The 20,453-nt window shown below is 64.0% G+C and overlaps 2 protein-coding genes across 2 annotated transcripts; both read left to right on the top strand.

The window, feature by feature from the left end:
* Positions 1-2,142: 2,142 nt before the first annotated feature.
* RGS14 (regulator of G-protein signaling 14) lies at positions 2,143-8,121 on the top strand. The gene is made up of 13 exons (XM_010579039.1): positions 2,143-3,013; positions 3,121-3,213; positions 3,796-3,939; positions 4,109-4,258; positions 4,446-4,566; positions 4,655-4,779; positions 4,856-5,059; positions 5,165-5,241; positions 5,409-5,535; positions 5,861-5,942; positions 6,109-6,167; positions 6,384-6,498; positions 6,814-8,121. Exons 1-13 carry the CDS (start codon positions 2,783-2,785, stop codon positions 7,047-7,049), a joined length of 1,764 nt encoding a protein of 587 aa, XP_010577341.1. The 5' UTR covers positions 2,143-2,782; the 3' UTR covers positions 7,050-8,121.
* A 2,204-nt stretch (positions 8,122-10,325) lies between these two features.
* On the top strand, positions 10,326-16,475 carry SLC34A1 (solute carrier family 34 (type II sodium/phosphate cotransporter), member 1). Its single transcript, XM_010579233.1, has 13 exons — positions 10,326-10,434; positions 10,593-10,775; positions 11,222-11,350; positions 11,426-11,569; positions 11,679-11,790; positions 11,878-12,073; positions 12,305-12,448; positions 12,588-12,615; positions 12,857-13,024; positions 13,437-13,553; positions 13,720-13,844; positions 13,950-14,503; positions 15,428-16,475. Exons 1-13 carry the CDS (start codon positions 10,332-10,334, stop codon positions 16,473-16,475), a joined length of 3,051 nt encoding a protein of 1,016 aa, XP_010577535.1. The 5' UTR covers positions 10,326-10,331.
* The last annotated feature ends 3,978 nt before the right edge of the window (positions 16,476-20,453 follow it).

Raw genomic sequence — 20,453 nt, 5'->3', positions numbered from 1 at the left:
GCCGGTAGCGCGCTCGGCCGGGCGGTGCCAGGCATGCAGGGCAAGGCCAAGCTGCTGCTGGTCCACAACGGCCGCATGGTGAGTCCCGGCCCGGCCCGGCCCGGGGCGCCGGTCTCCTCCATCCCCCGGGGCTGCCCCGCCCGGCGGAGCGGCGTGGGGCTTGGGTACCGGGCGGGCAGGGCGGTGCGGAGTGGATAACGGGCGGGCAGAGGGATGTATGGGGCCGGGTAGTGGGCAAGCGGGAGGGCGTGGGGCAGATAACGGGCAGGCGAGGGGTGTGGGGCTGCGTACCGTGCAGGCGGAGGGATGTACGGGGCCGGGCAGCAGGCGGGCAGAGGGGTGTGGGGTGGATAACAGGCGGGCGGGGGCTGCGGGGCTGGGTACTGGGCAGGCAGGGCGGTATGGGGCTTGGGTATCCAAAGCAGGCAGGGATGTGGAGGGGTATTAGGGCAGGCAGCAGTATATGGGGCTGGGTAGGAGGCAGGCGGGGATATAGGGGGCTGCGGTAACGAGCAGGCAGGGGTTTAGGAGGCTGAGACAGCGATGTGAGTGGGGATGTATGGCACTGGGGTAATGGGCGAGCAGTGACATATGGGGATGGGGTGACTGGAGTCAGCAGCGCTGGTGTGTGTGGGGCTGGGTGGCACAGGCAGGGTAGAGCTATGTGGGTATGGATGGGAAAGAGCAAGGACCTGGCAAGATAGGGGTATATGGGGCTGAGGTAATGGGCAGGCGGGGCTGGGATGTGTGGTGCTGGGGTAAGGGGCATGGCAGCGGCGTGTGAGGTGGAGTAGCAGGGACAGGTAGGGGTGGGATAATTGGGCTGGGATGGGGACAGGCAGGGGGTGTGCAGGGCAGGCTGGGGTGTGTGGGGCTGGCAGGGTGGGGGGCACAGGACAGCCAGGTCAAGGGCACCAGTTCAGTGTGGCCCCAGTTGAGCGATGAGAGGCAGCACCGTGCAGGGTGTGCTTGACTGGGCTTTGACTGCAGAGGCTCTCCCCATCTCCCTGCTTGCTGTGGGTCCTGGGATACCACACCCCCGCAGATGGTATCTGGGGTGGCCCAGGCGATGCCACAGGGTCCTGCTGTGTCCTGGGCTGGCAGCACACAGTCCCCGTTTTGGGGCATCTGCCCTGCAGTAGCCCCAGGCCCCAAGGAAGGAGGGAGCAGGCAGTTTGCCTGTCTAGGGCTGTGGTTGTAGTTCCTTCCCTCCCCTCCTCCCCTCCCCTTCCTGTGCCGGGGAGGCTGCTTCTCTCCTCCCAGGGCAGTGTTGGCAGGGTTATATCGGATAGCATCTACCCTTTCCCAAGTGATGGCCTGGCCCCAGGGCAGTAGATGCATAGGAGGTGGGAGAAGAGGTGCACACCCCTTGTAACTTCCCACCTCTACTCACTGCCCCTGGGTTGGGAGCCCCATGTCCTGCCTCTGCCATGGGGCAGCCGTCCCAGTTGCAGCTAACACCAGAGCAGTGTCTGCCAGCAGCCCGTGTCCCTTGCTCCTGGGTTCAGGCTGGCCTTGCCCTGACGCTGCTGCCTGCCCTGATACTGCTCCATCGGGCTGGCAGACGCCGTTGTGACCCCTCTGACCTCTCTTCTCTCCACCCCCGCAGGGCCCGGCTGTGTCAGATGGAGGTAAGGCTGCTCTTTGCTCTGGGACGGGAGGCCAGCATCGTCTTCAGGGGAGGGGGAAGCCCACAGCTAGCCTGGTGCCAAGGGCAAGGAGCCACCAGAGAGTCAGGTCCTGTGTCAGCACAGGCTGTGCCGTGGGCGGGTGCATGGCTGGACCCCCACAGTGCTGGGCTGAGCCCTCTGCCAGGAACTCACCATACCCCTCCATCCCTCCCACACAGCCCACTTGTGCCCGTCCCTCCCTTCTGGCTGCTCAGCTGGCACCCTTGGGTGTTGGGGGCTGAGGGGCTTCCTGGGGCAAGCAGAACCTGGGTACCAGCCAGCCCCAGGTTCCCTGAGGGAGTCTGTCTGTTTGTCTGTCTCACTGTGCATTGGATATGTCAGACAGCCCATTCACCTGTCTCGGCCCTACTACAGGATCCTTCCAGCGCAGGGTGCCAGTGGCTGATGTTCCTTGCGCAGGGTGTGTGCAGTTATGGTGTGTTTTGGACAGGAGGAGAAGGGTGGGGAGCCCAGCAAAGCAGCAGCCTGCCGCCGCCTCTGCTTCCACCGGCTTTTGCCAGGAGAGCCCTGCTTCCATACCCTTACCTTCTCTTGCAAATGACCCTCTGCTCTCAGTTGGTCACTAGCTAAACCAGTTCAAAAGCTGGGGTTGCCCCTGGGAACTTCCATCTTTTTGACAGAGGGACTCCATTTGAATGCATTGTCACCTTGTGTTTCCCCAAGGGAGGGTTTCCTCAGGGTTGGGAGCTGGAGGTGACACTTTCTGTGTCCTCCTTTCACTGGGTTTGTTCCTTGTCGTGGCCGCAGGAATGGAGAGTGTAACTTCAGGCACCTCTACCCACCCTCTGAGCTTCCCTCCACGCTGTGTGCCCCACAGTGTCCCCTTCCACCCTGCTTTCCCTCCCTGGCTGGATGCCTTCCCCACGCATCGGCTTTGTTCCCCTGGGAGATGAGTCACAGGTGGAGTCACGGTGACACCCGGGGAGGGGAGGATGGCCAGCACTGGCAAGTGGGGCTGTCACACTGCAAAGTGCCAGCTGCAGCATCACGGCATTCAATCTGCCAAAGATGCCACTGTGATGCTCCTCCCATTCCCTACCTGAGGGCTCACGGGCTCCAATCAGTATCAGGTAGATGAACTCGCTGCAGATATGGAGGGCTGCTGGCAAAGGGGAGTGACACTGGGGGACACCCAGGCAGCTAGAACTGACTCTTTTTCTCTCTCAGAGTTAAACGCCTCCAGGGCCCGTGGCAGCAACCACAGTGTGAACAGCCTACCAGGACCGCCAGCCACCTGTGGCTCTACACAGGGGTCTGTGGTCAGCTGGGCCCAATCTTTTGAGACGCTGCTGCAGGACCGCGTGGCTGTTACGTACTTCACTGTGAGTGCCGCAGCCCAGACCTCTGTCCCCACTCCTGTCCGTCATTGGCAACTGGCTGTTCCACGGCCACAGTGCCAGCCAGGCCAGCAGATCTCTCTGCCCCACAGGAGTTCCTCAAGAAGGAGTTCAGCGCCGAAAACGTCTATTTCTGGCAGGCATGCGAGCGCTTCCAGCAGATCCCGGCCAGCGACACGCAGCAGGTACCGGCCTCTGCACAGCCACAGTGCGGCTGAGCCTGGGTCACACAGCTGTTGGGAGGGACATGGGCAGAGATGGAGGTCTGTCATGCCTGCGTGTCCCAGGATCCCAGAAGACCCCTGTTCTGGGAGACTGAGCAGGCTGGGAGTTCTTGCGGGAGGAATAAGGAGATGGATGTGATGTGCATCTGAAAAGACACAGCCTTGACTGCCTGCCCCATGGAGAAGGGTGTGCTTTTCCAGCCCGGGGCAGCCAGAGGGTGGAGAGTGCTGCTGGGACATCAAGAGAGCAAGGGCAGAAATCTACACGGGGGCTCGTGGGGACAGAGCCACATGGCTAGGGGGGATGGTTTCTACCTCAGGCTGTACCTCCATGGAGAGACCGGCCAGTTGTGCCCAGAGCTTGGTGCTGGGTGGGGGTGGCTGGCTCCAGTGTTAATCCTGAAGCCCAGGTACCAAGCTGGTCCCGGGGCGGGACTTGGCCCCTCAGGGCTCAGGTGGCTCTATGGGGTGAGCCAGGGGCTCCCAGAGGGTAGCGGTGAGGAGGGGGCTCCTGGTCTTGGCCTGACACCCCTGCTCCCCCAGCTGGCCCAGGAGGCACGGCGGATCTACGATGAGTTCCTCTCCAGCCACTCAGTCAGTCCCGTGAACATCGACAAGCAGGCCTGGATTGGAGAGGACATGTTGGCCACCCCCTCCCCAGACATGTTTCGCATCCAGCAGCTCCAGGTATGAGCAGCACCCATGCTCCACCCCACCCACAGGATGGGGGCTTGCAGGACCACCTCGTGCATCGCCCAGCATCATGGCTGTCACTGTGGGCCTGCGCCACAGGGCAGTGGCTGGAGTGAGCTGTAGGTGGGCAGGGGTCTTAAGCACATGCATCCTCCCTTTGCAGATCTTTAACCTGATGAAGTTTGACAGCTACACACGCTTTGTGAAATCCCCGCTCTACCAGGCTTGCCTGCGGGCAGAGAGCCAGGGGCAGCCCCTGCCCGACCTGCGGCCCCACTCCCGCAGCAGCAGCCCCCCGCCTGACCTCAGCAAGGTGAGCGGGGTGGGAAGCTGGGGGACGGGGATCTGTCCCTTTGCCTGAAAAAATGGTGCTGGGTCCCTTCCCTGCCGCTCAGAGCAAACCCAGCCCCAGGCTGAGGACAGACAAGGGGTCAGGGGACCAGGGAAAGAGAAGGGGCAGCCTCAGATGTCCCCGTGCTGAGATTCTCCATTTGCCCCAGAAGTCGAAGCTGAAGCTGGGCAAGTCCCTGCCACTGGGTGTGGAGACAGCAGGCAGCAGTGCCAACCGCAGCCCTCGACGGTCCTTCAGGAAGGGAGAGCGGCGGGAACCCTCCTGGGCAGGTAGGTGCTGTGCCAAGTTGGGCAGAGGGGCCGTGCCGCCCCTGAAGGTTGCCCGCAGTCCCCACCACTGTCCCTCTGTCTTTCCTAGAGGGGGGAGAAGGCAGTGGGAGCGCCATGCTGTGGCGGGAGTCTCAGGGCTCACTCAACTCCTCAGCCAGCCTGGACCTGGGCTTCCTGTCCTCTGCCAGTACAGCCGCCAGCCCCTGGACTGAGGTGAGTCATCGCTGTGCTGGCCCTACGGCGTCACGCTGCCACCAGCTGGGCTCATCCCATGGCATCCCTCTTGCAGGGCCATCGGAAGAGCCTGGGGGGCAGTGAGGCAGAGCTGCCAGCCAAGCCCATGAAGTACTGCTGCGTGTACCTGCCCGACGGCACAGCCTCGCTAGCCTCCGTCCGGCCTGGCCACTCCATCCGTGACATGCTGGCAGGGATATGCGAGAAACGTGGCTTCAGCCTCCCCGACATCAAGGTCTACCTGGTGGGGAACGAGCAGGTAGGGCAGGCAGGGGTGAGAGGGAGCTCCTGCCAGCCAGGCAGTCCCTGGGCTGGGACCACGTGCTGCTCTGCTTGCCCTTTCCTGATGGTTTGGCTCTTGCAGAAAGCACTGGTGCTGGACCAGGAGTGCTCCGTCTTGGCAGACCAGGAGGTGAAGCTGGAGAACAGGATAAGCTTTGAGTGAGTGGGAGCTTCGGGGCTGATGCTGTTGCCCACGTGTCCGGTCCCTATCACATGTGGCCACCCACGGTGCCCCACACCTAACCCCCCAGGCAGTCCTGAACACCCTGGCTCTGCCCCTGCCTGTCCATGCTTGCCTGCAGACAACCTCTTCTCCCCCTCTGCAGCCTAGAAATCTCCTCCCTCAGTAAGACCATCCGCATCACGGCAAAGTCAACCAAGCGCATCCGGGAAGCACTGCAACCTGTGCTGGGGAAGTACGGCGTGAGCATGGAGCTGGTGCTGCTGCGGCGGGTGAGGGCTCGCGCCTTGGTGGGCACAACCCCAGCCTCCTGTGGACAGGATGCTGTGGTGGGGGGACTCCTAGTTTGGGGCTTGGGCCAGGGGCTGCTGGTAGTGAGCTGGTAGTGAGGAGCAGCGCTCTGTGCCAGGGGCAGCCTGCAGGCTTGTGGAGAGTCACCAGTGTTTGAGATGGGCTGTGGCACCCTACCGTGGGTGTGCTCTGCGCTGTGCAGCCCGTGACCTGGCAGGGTCTGCCCAGGGAGCTCACGGGTCCTCAGCCTGGCTGCCTTTGCCATGCTGCAGCAAGCGTGACACCGGCTGGCTCTTCCCATTGCAGCAAGGCGAGCCAGCCCCTGTGGACCTGGAGAAGCTGGTCAGCACAGTGGCTGCTCAGAAACTTGTCCTGGAAACACTGGCAGGTAAAGTGTCCTCCCCCACAAGCCACATCCCTCACAGAGCGATCACAGGGCTAGACTGCTTTCTGCTGGCCATGGCTCCTGCTTCCTGGGATGGGCTCCATCCTGTCACCAGCCAGGCCAGGACCAAGGTGCTGGCACAGGGTGCTGAGCATCACTTACCTTGCAGACGTACGAGTGACGGAGAGTGCCGAGGCTGCGGCCGCCCCCTCCCCACTCCGGAGTGAGGTGAGCTCAAGATCCCACCACCCTGGTCAGAGATGCCCCCATGGCTGCTGCCATGGTCTGTGGGGAAGGTGTGCCCTGCTGCGACCCCAGCACATGCTGCGGGGCTGGGCAGCGGGTGCTGAGGCAGGAGCCAGGCTGTAGGAGGGCAATGAGGATGTGGGCTGGTGGAGAGCTGCCTCCTTGCCCCATCACTGAGGCCTGGGCTACTCATTGCAGGAGGGAAGCCCAACAGGAGCAGAGCCCAACACACTGTGGGAGATGCCTTCCTCCTTCTCCCGGCCCCGGTCTTCAGCTGCCACGAACCTGAACCGCCGCACGTACGACCTGGAAGGTGAGACCTCGCATGTCTGAAAGCTGAGGGGCTGGGGCAAAACATAGGGTGAGGGCATGAGGGACGCAGGACTCCTGGTCTGCTGGTATGGGTGCAGGGTCCTGTGAAGCTGGGGATGGGCTATGGGGGACTTGGGGTCCCCTGGTGTGCTGGGGATGGGCACAGGATCCCATGGATGCTGGCATGGAGCAGGGAGAAGGTGCAGGTGCTGTGCCTGTGACATGTTCAGGGTCACATCAGGTGGAGAGGGCAGCTGAGGTGTTAGGACAGGAGACCAAGTGCCAGGCTCAGGTGCATGACCTGCATTTTCCCCAGGGCTGGTGGAGCTGCTGAACCGTGCCCAGAGCTGCCGGGCCAACGACCAGCGTGGGCTGCTCTCCAAGGAGGACCTGGTCCTGCCTGACTTCCTCCAGCTCCCTGGACAGGATGACAGCACTTGCAAGGGCTCAGATCAGCCCTGCGCCCTTCACCCAGGCTCCGAGGGAAACGGCCATCCTCAGCCCACAGAGCCCACACCAGCTCAGCCTCCGGTCGACCATGAGCTCCGATGAGTCCTGCTGCACGTCTGCACCCGGCGCGTGGTACCCCCGGGCCATGCCGGGGTTCAACACGGGGCCCATCCAGCCTCTGCCCTGCACCGCCGACACTGCCTGGACCGCAGATTCGTCCACGTCCTGTCCCAAACTGTTGTGTCGTGTCACTGTGAGTGGTTGAGCAGCTGCCATGCCCCTCAGTGGGGTTGCATCCTGGTGCACGTCAAGGGAGTCCTGTACATAGTTTGAATCCCTGTTGCAAAGCACTTTGCAACGTCCCACGCATGCCTGGCACTGTCCTGCCCAGTGCCTCTGCCTGCTCTGCCTGCGGCAGAGCTGCCCACCCAGCAAATCCTGCCTGTGCCGGGCTGGCACAGCCCCACTGACTGTTCAGATGGGGAAAGCACCCTTCCAAATGAAGGGTGTGCAGGGTAGAGAGGATGGGTGGGGTGGCAAGGCAGGCTCCAGCCCCAAACCCCGGTGCTGTTGGCAGACAGGGTCAGGAGAATGAGTGTCTGGAGCTGAGGGCTGGATCCGGTCCCTGACCCCGCAGGAACAGGGCTTCCCCCATTGTTGATGTGTGGGTCTACCCTTCCTGGGGAGGGTGAGCATGGCCCTGCCAGCCTGTGCTCTGGGCAGGTTGTTACCGTCTGCATTGCGTGAGTGTGGCCGGGCCTGATCCTGCCACGACAGCACTGCCATTGTGGAGCAGGGCACCTGGTTCCTGCCCCAAGCAGATAGAGGCAGAGCCCGCAGGTCATGCCAAAGAAGCCTTCCTCCTCCCTGCAGGGAGACCCTGCGTAGGCGGCTGCTGAAGCAACCTGCAGGTCGAGTTGCCCATAGGTCCCCTGCCCCGGCCTGGCTGGGGCTGCGGGTGCTTGGCCCTTGGGGACAGGCCTGCTGATGCCAGAGGAATGCAGCACCCCTGGGTGCTGAGCATCTGAGCCTGGTGTGTGGGTACCCAGCAGGTGCCCAGCCTGGCATCCCTGCTGGCAGCTGTGCTGGGCTATAACTTTGAGCCTGGCTCTGCTGGACCTGGCTGTGCTTTGTGGGTCCTCATCCCCAGCAGCCCCATGTCCCCAGAGGTCCCAGACCCAGTCTGCGATGGAGGCAGCCCCTTGACAACAGCCAGGAGATCCCTCCATCATCTGCGTGTGCTGGGGCCCTTCGTGGCTGTGCCCTGGGTCACTGCTCTGTCACCACTGCCCAGCCAGAGGCAGAGGGGTGACCCAGGGCAGCCCCAGGGCTTGCCCAGGGACAGGGGGCATGACCACCCAGCCCCATGCTGCCGCGGCCAGCTGCGGCCCTGCAGCCCCGGTCAGAGCCCCCCTGTGTCTCCGTGGTGCTGCTCAGTCCCGTCTGTGGTGTGAAACCGGGGGAAATAAAGAGCATTGCCTGGATGCGTGTCCCTCTCCTTCCTCCGCTGCTGAGGCTGGACAGTGATTTTCCCAGCAGTGATGTCTCCCCCTCCATACCCCATGGAGCCCCCTCCATATCCCATGGAGCCCCCTCGGGGCCAGGGCAGGGCTGGAGTCAGCCCTCAGCTCCAGTGCCACCCTGCCCGGCAGCAAGGGGCAGTGCCAGGAGCTTGTTTTCCCGGCACCGGTGATGGTGTAGGGAAAGCTGCAGGGCCGGCACGGCCAAGGACTTCAGCCCCAACCCTGTCAATAAGTGACAGCCAGAGCTGCCAGGGCCTCACTGGGTTAATGATTGTGGGGGCAGCTGGCCAAGAGCCCCCAGGCATGGGGCAAGCATGGACACCTCCTGCCCACCACAGCCTGGCACAGGGCTCTGTGGGTGCCACTGGCTGCAGCCCCAGCGAAAAGGGTCCCCAGGCCCTGCAGGGGCAGGACATGTCCCCAGCTGTGGCACCTCCCAGGCATTCACCTCCATCAGTTTGTGATTCGGCAGAGGCTCCGTGATGCTCCAGCAGTGGCAGGGATGTCCCCAGGCTGTCCTTGAGCACCCTGGAGTACCCGAGGGATCTCCCCTTGCTCCTCCCATACAGTAACAGCTGGCTTGTCTATGGTGACGGGTCCTGGGAGTGCCTGACCCTGGAGGAACGGAGATGTGGCAGCTGTGTTGCCCCTCCATGCCCACTCCCCACGGGCACCGGGGCTGGAGGGGCCTTTGGCCCCTGGCTCTCCCCCAGGCAGACGTGGATATGAGCTGGCCGGGCGCCTTGTGGGTGGATGGAAACTTGGCTGGAGGTGCGTAAACAGCGGGTAATGATAAATGGCATTATGGAGGTGGTGACGGCAATGTTGGCATCGCTCCGCTCCTGCCCACCCCAGCATCGCGCATGCTGGGAAGATGCGGGCTCTGCCCCACGCAGCCCTCGCAGTGCTGCCGGCTGCTCTGTGCTGAGCTGCTGGCACGGGCAGAGCTAGGCTGTGTGCCACCATCACCACCAGCAACAAGACACAGGGACCGCACTGGTGCTGATGTAACCCACCACCAATGCCCTGGCAGCAAGGATGGCACGTGCTCTGGGCAGAGCTGGGTCCCTCATGGCTGATGCTTGGATGGCTCCAACGATGGTGGATGTGAGTGCAGCCTCACCTCTGGTTTGGGACACCCTGGCAGCACCAGCACTGAGCCCTCCTCCTCCTCCTCCTCCTCCTCCTCTTGTGCTGGGGATGAAGCAGCTGGCACCAAGTGATGGAGAGCTGAGGCTACTCCGGCATCACCCCTTGGGCATGGGGCTCCAGCACTGCCTCGGCTTTGCTCCCCACTGCACCAGGTGCCGCTCACCCAGGGGCAATGCCAAGCCTCGGGCAGGCGAGGTGGTGTGTGCCAGCGGCACGGCACCCCGGGGGCGTGCGCCCCATCCCGCCCCAGAGCTGCAGCTGACGCGGGATGCCGTGGGGTTACCCATTAACTGCAGGAATTTCTGGGGAGGAGGTGAGCAGCAAGCGGAGGCGAGGGGCAACACGGGACTCCTTAGACTTTGCTCTTGGCGTGCATATAAAGGGCCGCAGTCCCCCGTGGGCTACTTCGCTGGAGGGACGCGTGGATGTGGCATGGGGACATGGTGCTGCCTTGAGAGCCCGGTCAGTCCCAGGTGAGCAAGGCCCTGGGCAGGAGGGGTCCCCTCCCCGTGTCCCCTGCCTGCCCTTGTGAGCTTTCTGGGGTGGCACTGTGGCGGCCAGTGACCCAGGGGACCATTGGGGATGGGATGGTGCTCCTCGGTGGTGCCAGCACCACAGGGATTTGGGGAGCCACTGGCGGTCAGCGCGGCGCAGCCATGGCTCTGCTGTGGTGACGCGCGGCCGCCTCTGCTCAGTCTCAGCAGGAGCGATGCTGCCCTACCGGAGGGAGAGCCCAGCCCTGCCCCGCTGCCCGGTGCGGGGAGGAAGGGTGGTGCACGGGCCCCAGTTCGCCTACTGTCCTAGCCCCCAAGGTAGGTGGCCCCAGCCCTCCTCCTCCTCCTCCTCTCCCTCGCCCTGCTGGGTTCAGCTCTGCTTCTGGCCAGACCGTGGCTCAGGCGGTGCCCGGCTCTCCTGCGCAGGGGGGCCCCTGCAAAGATGGGGCCATAACGCAGGTGCCCCCTCTCCCCAGCTCTGCACCGGCTGCCGGGTGCCCACACCTGCCCCTTCACCGTCGGTGCGGTGCCTTGCCCTGACCATGGCTTCCCCTGCCCCGGCTCCCCCGGGCGCCTGGGCGAGGGCAGGGAGCGGTACGAGCTGGATACGCTGCCCTGGCAGGGGCCCCGGCTGGGCTTGGATGAGCTGCAGAAGCCAGGTGAGACCCCCGGGTGGTGGGCACACAGGTTGGGGAGCACCCCAGAGACCTGCCAGAGGCACCCAGAGGGGCCTCGGGGTGCCAGGACTGGGGCGTACCAGGAGAGCCCCAGCTTTGTCCCTGGGACTGGCAGCAATTCCTCCCCGCTGTCCCGTGGTGCCAGTCCTCGTGCTGGCACCCCAGCTGGACCCCCAGCACAGTGGGCTGCCTGCCGGCAGGACAGACCCTCAGCTCCCTGGGGTTCCACGGGCAGAGGCGAGGGGCAACGGGGGCAGTCAGCACAGGGTGCTCCAGGGTGGGAGGAGATGGAGGGGACCCGGGGAGTGGTGGCACGGCTGGGGACATGTCCCACCAGGGGCACAGGAGGATGGCATAGGGCTGCTGGAGCCCCGGGAGCTGGGGCCATGCTGCGGCCGGTGTTTAACACTCTTTCTTGTCTTGCGCAGAGCTGGGGTGCTGGGCCAGAGTCCAGTCCATCTGTGTCTCCCTTCTCAAGGTGCCCCTGATGTTCGGGTTCCTGTACCTCTTCGTGTGCTCCCTGGACGTGCTCAGCTCTGCCTTCCAGCTGGCCGGAGGTAGGTTGGTGGGGGTGCCTGGGCAGCTGGTGGCACCCACCGTGCTGGCACCCTGCCGCTCATGCTCTCTTGCAGGCAAGGTGGCTGGGGACATCTTCAAGGACAACGCCATCCTCTCTAACCCAGTGGCTGGGCTGGTGGTGGGGATCCTGGTGACCGTGCTGGTGCAGAGCTCCTCCACCTCCACATCCATCATCGTCAGCATGGTCTCCTCGGGGCGTGAGTGCGCCCATGGGGGTCTCGGGGACCTGAGGCTGGGGGACAGGGTGGCTGGATGGGGTCACCCTGCGCCCAGCCATGCGGGGCTAGCGGGTGTCTCTGTCCCCAGTGCTGGAGGTGCGTTCTGCCATCCCCATCATCATGGGCTCCAACATCGGCACCTCCGTCACCAACACCATTGTGGCCCTCATGCAGGCTGGTGACCGCAGTGAGTTCAAACGGTGAGAGCTGGAAGGGGCAGAGGGGACTCGGGGGGCTGGGGGCTGCTCCCCAGGGACCACCCCATGCCAACAGGCTCCTCTGCACAGGGCCTTTGCCGGCGCCACAGTGCATGACTGCTTCAACTGGCTGTCAGTGCTGGTCCTGCTGCCGCTGGAGGTGGTGAGCGGGTACCTGCACCACGTCACCCGCCTGGTCGTAGCCACCTTCAACATCCGCAGTGGGAAGGATGCCCCCGACCTGCTGAAGATCATCACAGAGCCCTTCACCAAGCTTATCATCCAGGTCTTCTCAGCTGCGGTGTCCCCCAGGGTGGTGTCCCCAGGCTGGTGGTAGTCCCCCAGCATTGCTGTCCAAGTGCTGGTGGTAATATCCCCAGCACTGGTGTCCCTTTGATGGTGGTTGTATCCAAGTGTCCCCAGGCTGGCAGTGGTGTCCCCATCCCAGTGAAGATGTCCCTGAGCTGTGGGTGCTGTCAGCCCCCAAGGGCTCTCTCCAACACGTGTGTTGTTGCAGCTGGACAAGTCGGTGATCACGGGCATTGCAATGGGGGATGAGAGCCTGCGCAATCGGAGCCTCATCCGCGTCTGGTGTGGCCTCACACCCCCACAGGTGAGGGGCCCGTGGCCCTGCTGGGTCTACCAAATGATCGCACGGAGGGTGGGTGGTGGGCAGGGGCTGGCCGAGGAGGCTGTGGAGCTGGCTGCTGCCCACCCTCTCCCTGCAGACAGCTGCTGTGGAGATTGGGCCCCCCCCGAACTGCACGTCCCCCGGCCACTGCAGCACTAAGGCCATAGAGAGCCTCCACAACATTACCAGGCAGAAGTGTGAGTGGGTGCAGGGGGCTTGGGCAGGGCTGGGGGGGTACGGGGCTGGGGAGGTGCAGGCGGGGCTAAGGGGCTGTAGGTGGGATGGAGATGTGCTGGGCATGGGGCTGGACTCATGATGTGGGGCAGGGCTGGGAGATGTTGGGGCTGGGGTCCAGGTGGGGGGGTGTCTTGGAGGGGGCAGGTTTGTGAGTGGGGCCGGGCTGGCCCCAGCCCCTTGCCCAGCCATGCTGTGGGACAGGCGAGCACCTCTTCACTGACACACCGCTGCCTGACCTGGCTGTGGGGCTGGTGCTGCTGGCTGGGTCCCTCATCGTGCTCTGCACCTGCCTCATCCTCCTGGTCAAACTTCTCAACTCCCTGCTCAAGGGGCAGGTGGCCAAAGCCATCCAGAAGGTCATCAACACTGGTGAGTGGGACAGGGACCACTGTGGGGTGAGCGGGATGGGACCTTGCCTGCCCCATGGCCACCCAGCCCCATTGCTATCCCCACCTGCCTTCCTCAGACCCATCCCTGGCTGCCCCTAACCCCCATCCCTGCCTGACCCCCAAGCCCCCTGCCTGCCCCTGATCCGCACTCTGCTTACGGCTGTCATGGCCTCCTGGTGTCCACATCCTCTTTCCCCAGCCATCCCAGCCACCAGGCTGGCCCCATACCCACAGCCTAACCCCATACCCGAAGCCTGGCCCCAAACCCACAGCCTGGCCCCACAGCCCCCTCCCCAGCACCATGTAGGAGCTCCGGGCTGCTCCCAGTTGATGTGTCCGTGCCCACATCCATGCTTGTGTCCATGCTTGTGCCCATGGCCATGCCGTGGCAGACCTCCCGCACCCGCTCAGCTGGCTCACTGGGTACTTCGCCATGGTGGTGGGTGCTGGGATGACCTTCGTGGTGCAGAGCAGCTCTGTCTTCACCTCAGCCATCACACCCCTGATCGGTGAGTCCTGGCTATGCCTGGTCCCCTGCCATGTGCTGGTCCCCCCCACGATGGCCTGTGGGTGCTAGGGCACCCAGAGGGGTGGGAGGATCCGTGCCTCCTTGGGACAGTGTGGGGACAGTGCTGGCAAGGAGCAATGAGACAGGATGAGGTGCCTCCCCTGCAGGCCTGGGGGTGATCAGCATCGAGCGTGCCTACCCACTGACCCTGGGCTCCAACATCGGCACTACCACCACCGCTATCCTGGCTGCCCTGGCCAGCCCAGGGGACAAGCTGGCCAGCTCCTTCCAGGTATGGGCAGCCTGGGGCCATGGCCGGGCTGGAGGGGGGCACCAGGCAAGGCAAGGGCCGGAGGAAGCCCACGTGCCCGGCCCAACGCGGATACTGTCCCTGCAGATCGCCCTCTGCCACTTCTTCTTCAATATCTCTGGCATCCTGCTGTGGTACCCGCTGCCTTTCACCCGCCTGCCCATCCGCATGGCCAAGGCACTGGGCGAGCGCACGGCCAAGTACCGCTGGTTTGCCGTGCTGTACCTCATTGTCTGCTTCCTCCTGCTGCCCTCCCTCATCTTCGGCATCTCCATGGCGGGCTGGCGGGCGCTGGTGGGGGTGGGCGCACCCTTCCTCGGCCTCCTTTTCTTCGTGGGGCTGGTGAACGCGCTGCAGGTACGCAGCCCTGGCCGCCTGCCCAAATGGCTGCAGACCTGGGACTTCCTCCCCGCCTGGATGCACTCGCTGCAGCCCCTAGACCGGCTTATCACTCGGGCCACCCTCTGCTGCACTGACCGCTGCCACAGCCCTGAGGGCTGGGAGGAGCGCGAGGGTCCTCGTCCTGACAAGGCCAGGCTGGGGCTGGACAACCCCGCGCTCTCCTACCCTGAGGAGGTACCCAGCCCCGCTGTCCGGGTGGGCTCCCCTTGCCCGCCCCTGCACAGTGCCACCCGGCTCTAGCTGGCACCGGATGCCCGGGCCACCGCTCCCATGGCCACCCAGTTTCCGCCATCCCCGCTCAGCTGGTGTCTAATAAATGCCGAGCGCCCGCGCCCCAGGTGTGTGTCTCTTCACAGAGGCTCTTGCCTCTGCAAACCCTGCTGCAGCCACAGCCGCAGGTGCCAGATGCCCACCATCCGCCCCTGTGGCCATACACCACCACTGCACAGACTGGTCCAGTATGGGTGCCCGATGCTGGGGATGCACCAAACGCGCTGCTGGTGCCATGGGGGCACATGCTGACGATGCCGCAACTAAACCCTGCGGTTTGCAGCCAGCCTGATGTGCCACAGGCAGCATCTTCTTCCACCCGCTTCATCCCCAGAGGGCTGAGCCCGCAGGGTCCATGCTGCACCGCTATGTGCCACGGCAGTGTGTCGGTGATCCGGGCACAGCACAGGGCAGCTGGCGATGTGCTGTGGTGCTGCCAGGCTGGGGTTCAGCGGGATGTCAACTCGGCGTGGTCAGGCAGTGTCCCCAGCCTGCTGGGTACCCCAACGCCCATGGCAGGAGCCCTTTAAGTGTTGGCAATAACTGCTTCTCCCACTGCCCACAGATGCTTGGGCTCCTGCCAGCGATATCGGCCCGTCCCTCCCTCCCTCCTTCCCTCCCGCCCTCCTCCGGGCTGGGACCAGCGGAGTCAGCGGGGCTGCCGTGGGAGCCGCTCCGGGGCTCCCGGCACTGCCGCCGCCCCGCGTGCCTGGCCAGGCGGCCACCGGGCCGGGACGACCTCTGCCTTGCTGCCAGACCGGGTCAGTACGGGAGCAGTGGTGGCCAGGACGCCCCCCCAGGGACTCAGCGATGCCAGGGCTGCGCCACCAGATGCGGCGGGGCCGGTGAGCAGGGCGTGCGTGGCGGGGGGCAGCCCCATGGGGCTTCGTCAGCCTGAAGGGCTGGGCCAGCATGGAGCCAGCCGGCACCCTCCTCAATGCCTCCGGTAACGGCAGCGAGGCTGGCAGCGCCCCACACTCGCCTGCAGCCACAGGACTCATCCTGCTGGCCGCCCTGGCTGTCCTGCTGGCCACGCTGGTGGGCAACGCGCTGGTGGTGGTGGCCATCTCCACCAGCCGAGCCCTGCGGGCCCCGCAGAACCTCTTCCTGGTGTCCCTGGCCTCGGCGGACATCCTGGTGGCCGTCCTCGTCCTGCCCTTCTCGCTGGCCAACGAGGTGATGGGCTACTGGTATTTTGGGGGCGTGTGGTGCAGCCTGTACCTGGCGCTGGACGTGCTGCTCTGCACCGCCTCCATCGGGCACCTCTGTGCCATCAGCCTCGACCGCTACTGGGCCGTCACCCGGGCAGCCCGGCTCAACCTGCGCCGCAGCCCCGGGCGGGTGAAGGGGATGATCGGGGCGGTTTGGGCGGCGGCGGCCCTGGTGGCACTGCCACCGCTCCTGCGGGCCCGGCCTGGGGGCCGAGAGTGCCAGCTGAGCCAGGAGACCTGGTACGTCCTGGCCTCCTGCGCCGCCTCCTTCTTCGCCCCCTGCCTCGTCATGGTTGCCGTCTACTGCCGCATCTACCACCTGACTGCCCGGCGGACGGCGGCCCTCCTCGCCGCTCGCTCCCCGTGCCCCGCCGGCACCTGCAAGAAGGGGCCGGGGGTCAGGATGCCAGGCTGGCGGCACCGGAGCCAGCACCAGAGCGTGTCGTTGTGCCGGCAGCGGCTGGTGCGGGCACAGGAGCGGCGCTTCACCGTCGTGCTGGCCGTGGTGATGGGGGCCTTCGTGCTGTGCTGGTTCCCCTTCTTCTTCACCTACAGCCTGGGGGCTGTCTGTGGGGAGGGCTGCCGCGTCTCCAAGCCTCTCTTCAGCTTCTTCTTCTGGATCGGCTACTGCAACAGCAGCCTCAACCCCCTCATCTACACCCTCTTCAACCGGGACTTCCGTGCCGCCTTCCGCCGGCTCCTCGCCGTCCCCCACCGTCACGGCACCTAGGACCTCACCGGGACACCAAGGACGCAGCCCCCAGCCCCGCTCGCCACTGGCAGCACCCGGCCCCACCGTGGACCCTGGACTGCAGTGCCAGTGTGCATCTTGAGGTACTTTTGGAAACGTGGGGTTTAATAAAATGAGGCCAAAACCTGTGCCCGGGGCTGGCGTCTGCCTTCTGGGAGCCCATCAAGCAGCATCCATCGCCAGCACCCGTTGTCATCCCACCTGTCCTCTTTGCAGCATGGGTGACCCGCTGGTGGTGACAAGTCGCCATGGCAGCTCTGGCGAGCGCCAGTCCTCCCCGCTGCCAGGCGAACCCCAGCTCCTCTGCATGCCTGTGACTGCCAGCATCCTCTTGCGCAGGGGATGGACCCCACAGCTGCTGTGGGGGATGAAACTCCCCACATGGCAGCATCACTTGCACCGGGCTGAGCTGGCCATGCCACTGCAGCAGCCCAGTTCAAGCCCTGTGCCTCTGCCGGGGCTGTCCCCTCTGGCTGCCCATCAGCACGTAGCTGTGCCATCATGCCATGGGGGCCCCATGGAACCACATACACACCCCACAGTGGGATACGAGGGGTGCAGGGCTGGGGTGCGACACCCCACATCCTGCTCAGCGGCTTCATCGGGATCTTGCTGCAGGAAGGAAAGGAGGAATGACATCCCAGTGCTGGAAAGGCCGTCCTCCCTTGGGAGAGTGTGGGAGATGGGACCACATGGGAACAGGCTCTGGTACAGCCTGAGGTGCGAGGGGCCACGCGGGCAACCGTGGGGCGAAGACCCGGGGGCAACCACATCCTCCCAGGGGCAGCAGCCACCCTGCACCCGCCCTGCCTGGTTCCCTGCCCCACTCCGCACAGACACCCGGGGGTCAGGGGCCGCTCCACTTCTCCAGCTTTGCCGCTCAAAATAGAAAATCTCAAAACATTGGACTTTCACTCGGCTAAAAACAGCCGCCGGCGCCTGGGAGCTGGAACCCAAGGAACGCTGGCCCCCACCAGCCCCTGCCGGGGTGGGCACAGCTCAGCCGTGGGGCCCGGGGGGCTCAAAGGGACGGGGGTACTCGCAGCGGTGAGGACCCCTGGGTCATCCCCTGCACCCACTGGCCCTGTGCGCAGAGGGTCGTGGCATGAGTTCTGGGACCAGCAGAGGCTCCCAGCAGGGATCGTGCCAAGATGGGGACCCAGCGCTGACCCCCTGGAGGCAGTCGGCCCCGGCAGTTGCAGCCATGCTGGCACCATCTGCGGAAGAAGCTGCCCTATCGCTGCCGCCTGGCTTCCCCTCCCAAGGCTGCCTTTAGCCTTTTCACAATTATACAGCACTTTGCTTCTAAAAATACCCGGGGAGATGAGGGTGCCTGACGGGGACTCAGCCAGGCCAGCTCGGCTGAGGGAGAGGAGCTCTCCCCCAGGGGCACCAGCCCCATGGGCAGCATGCCGGGGCCCCACCACGCTGCCCTGGCTTGTGTGCTCTGCCCTCACCCTTGCCTGGCCCTTCTCTCACCCTCACCCAGCACTGCAGGGGCTGACCGGGGGACCAGGCACCGTCCCTCCTCCTGGGCATGAGTGTGCGGATCCAGGATGCTGCAGGGCAGGATAAGTTGGGGACCAGCCGGAGTGGGGGCATGCAGGGACCCCCTGCCCTGGCTTGGGCAAGGAGATGCCAGCACAGCCAGCCTGTGCTGGCATCAGAACAACATCCGAGCCACCGAAGGGAGCTTCAGGCTGATGTCCGAAACATCAAATCTCAAGGGCTGGATGGGGTCTGGGAGCACCTGGTCCCCACCTTTGCCCCAGGCACTACTGGGGTGCTGGGGCGCTATGGGCAGAGTTCCCCCATTGAGCATCTCCCACTGCATTGCCATCCAGCACACCACCCTGTCCACAGCAGACGGGTCAGGCAGGTTGCTCTGAATCTCCACAGCAGCCATTTCCATTCCAAGTTTGTACAAAGTCTCTTTCACCTGCTACAGCATGACCCTTATTCCTGCCCTGCTCACGAGCCGCCGTGACCCCAGTACTGCCGGGAAAGCAGCTCCCTTCAAAGTGCTGATTACTCCTGCCCAACTGCAGCACCTGCGCTTGTCCACCTGGAATTGCATCCTGCATTTTCAGGCTGTTTCTCCAATTTCTCAAGATTATTTTGAATTACTCCCCTGATAGGCTTGGGTTTGGAGCCGTCTCCAGCCTCACCTCCTCCACAGAGCTAAAAAGCAGAGTCCTGGTTCCACCACCTGGGCTGCCTCCAGCTGTGTTGGGGACACCAAGACCCCTCTGGACCCTCGTGCTGCCCCGGCAGCACCCTGTGGCTGATAACTCTTGCCAGCGGTGGGAACAGTGCTGCAAAACACCAGCTGGGAGGAAACAGAAAGTAGCAACCTAAGAGTTAAATATGCAAATGCAAGGAAACAAAGTCATCACATTTGAGGCTCAAAATAAGTATGTGCCACCTTTAAAAGGAAAGCAGCTCTAAAAGAAAAAAGCTCACAGCGTGAGCTCATCCCTCATGGCAGAGTGACATGGGAGATCACCTCCGAGGTATGGCAGGGCAAAGCATCCTCCTCCTCCTCGTTATCACTGTGGGTTCGTAACCAGAAGATGCGACATCTGATCTCCAGCGGATGCTGAAGGGCACGGTGGACTACAGTCAGTACTGACTGCACAGGCCACGAGTGCTTGCAATAATTTGTGTTGTTATCGTCAGCCTCGCTACAGCCTGAGGACATGAACCCCTTCCCTCCTGCTTGCTAGCACGGCCTGGCCAAGCAGCGCTCAGGAGCCCAGGCTGGTCCCCACCAGCAGGTTGCCATTGACAGAAGCCGGTGGAGGGACCTGCCCGTCACCCCATGCTCCTCCATGTCCTGGCCACCACCAACCTTGTACCTGGGGCAGCCCCACGCAAGGCAGGAAGGAGGCATCACCTGTGAGCTGGAGCAAGAGACGGCAGAGGTGACATCTGCACACGAAAGCCAGGAGCAGAAAGCAGGGCAGGCACAACTTGCTAACGGGTAAGAGGGTTCATGAGCGGTTTTACACCTAGGAGAAGCAGGGAGCTGGGCAGGTCATCTGCAGGGCTGATGGACCACCAAGGGGTGCTTGAGTAAGATTTCTCTGCAGAGAAATCAATGACTTATTTGCCGGGGAGCAGGCGGGGGGAGACACCACAGCTTATCTTCATACAGGGTAAGGCTGCTAACTGAAGTACCAGTAAAAAAAAAAAAAAAAAAAATGCTTTTAGAGCAAATCATCAGAGGGAAGAAGCCTGCAGGAGCAGCAGCACTTACTGAAGAGCCCAAGAAGAGCTCAAACATCGGAATGGCACACGACCAGCCACCGACATCAGCCCCAGCAGGACGAGGCTGGCAGCACCGCATCCCCCCACCGCCGAGGGCACCGGGGGATGAGGAAACCCCAAACCTCCACGGCAGGAGCGACTGGGGAGACCGGGCCCCGCACCAGAGCTTGCGTCACCCGCCCCGCAGGGATTGACCAACACCGGACACGCAGGCGCTTGGAAAATTTTACTGAGGCCATCGCAAACGCAAGGCCAGGCTACAAAGAGGGGGAAGGCTCCCCTAAACACGTAACTGCTTTTAACAGGAGCTCAGGACACCTCAGAGAGGGCCCTGGGTGCACCAGCGGCCGAGCCCCCCGCCAGCCACCGCCACCAACCACCCACGCTCTCTCTGGAGACCCGCCGCAAGCCCCGCCTTATTAAGCAGCCGCTCGGCCCCACCCCCCCAACGCCCCTATCACGACGCAAGCTGGAGCGGAGTGGCAGCTCTCCACCCAATCAGATGCTGCAGAAGGCAGGCCTCTTCATGTGGTGGGCGCCCGTTGACCCTCGCCCAATCCGTTCCCGGAGCGGCGGCTGCGCTCCCTGAGTGACACCTCGCCCTCCAGTCAGCACCCGCCCCCTCTTCCCGGCAGGGCTTCGCCAATGGCCGCCGACTGACGCGCGCTTCTCTCTCCCCGCCCCGCC

This window comes from Haliaeetus leucocephalus, unplaced genomic scaffold (genome assembly GCF_000737465.1).
Source record: "Haliaeetus leucocephalus isolate CR32 unplaced genomic scaffold, Haliaeetus_leucocephalus-4.0 Scaffold656, whole genome shotgun sequence".
Taxonomy (NCBI): domain Eukaryota; kingdom Metazoa; phylum Chordata; class Aves; order Accipitriformes; family Accipitridae; genus Haliaeetus; species Haliaeetus leucocephalus.
Note: the sequence above shows the minus strand (reverse complement) of the source record. Positions and strands in the feature narration are given on the sequence as shown.

What these genes read in the sequence shown, in the direction of transcription:
- RGS14 (XM_010579039.1), top strand. Translation starts at nt 2,783, where the DNA reads ATGGAGGGCTGCTGGCAAAGGGGAGTGACACTGGGGGACACCCAGGCA. An exon ending in GCGGGAACCCTCCTGGGCAG is followed by an intron (nt 4,567 to 4,654) that starts GTAGGTGCTGTG and finishes TGTCTTTCCTAG; the next exon opens with AGGGGGGAGAAGGCAGTGGG. An exon ending in GAGAACAGGATAAGCTTTGA is followed by an intron (nt 5,242 to 5,408) that starts GTGAGTGGGAGC and finishes CCCCCTCTGCAG; the next exon opens with CCTAGAAATCTCCTCCCTCA.
- SLC34A1 (XM_010579233.1), top strand. Translation starts at nt 10,332, where the DNA reads ATGCTGCCCTACCGGAGGGAGAGCCCAGCCCTGCCCCGCTGCCCGGTG. An exon ending in CAGCATGGTCTCCTCGGGGC is followed by an intron (nt 11,570 to 11,678) that starts GTGAGTGCGCCC and finishes CTCTGTCCCCAG; the next exon opens with TGCTGGAGGTGCGTTCTGCC. An exon ending in CAACATTACCAGGCAGAAGT is followed by an intron (nt 12,616 to 12,856) that starts GTGAGTGGGTGC and finishes GCTGTGGGACAG; the next exon opens with GCGAGCACCTCTTCACTGAC.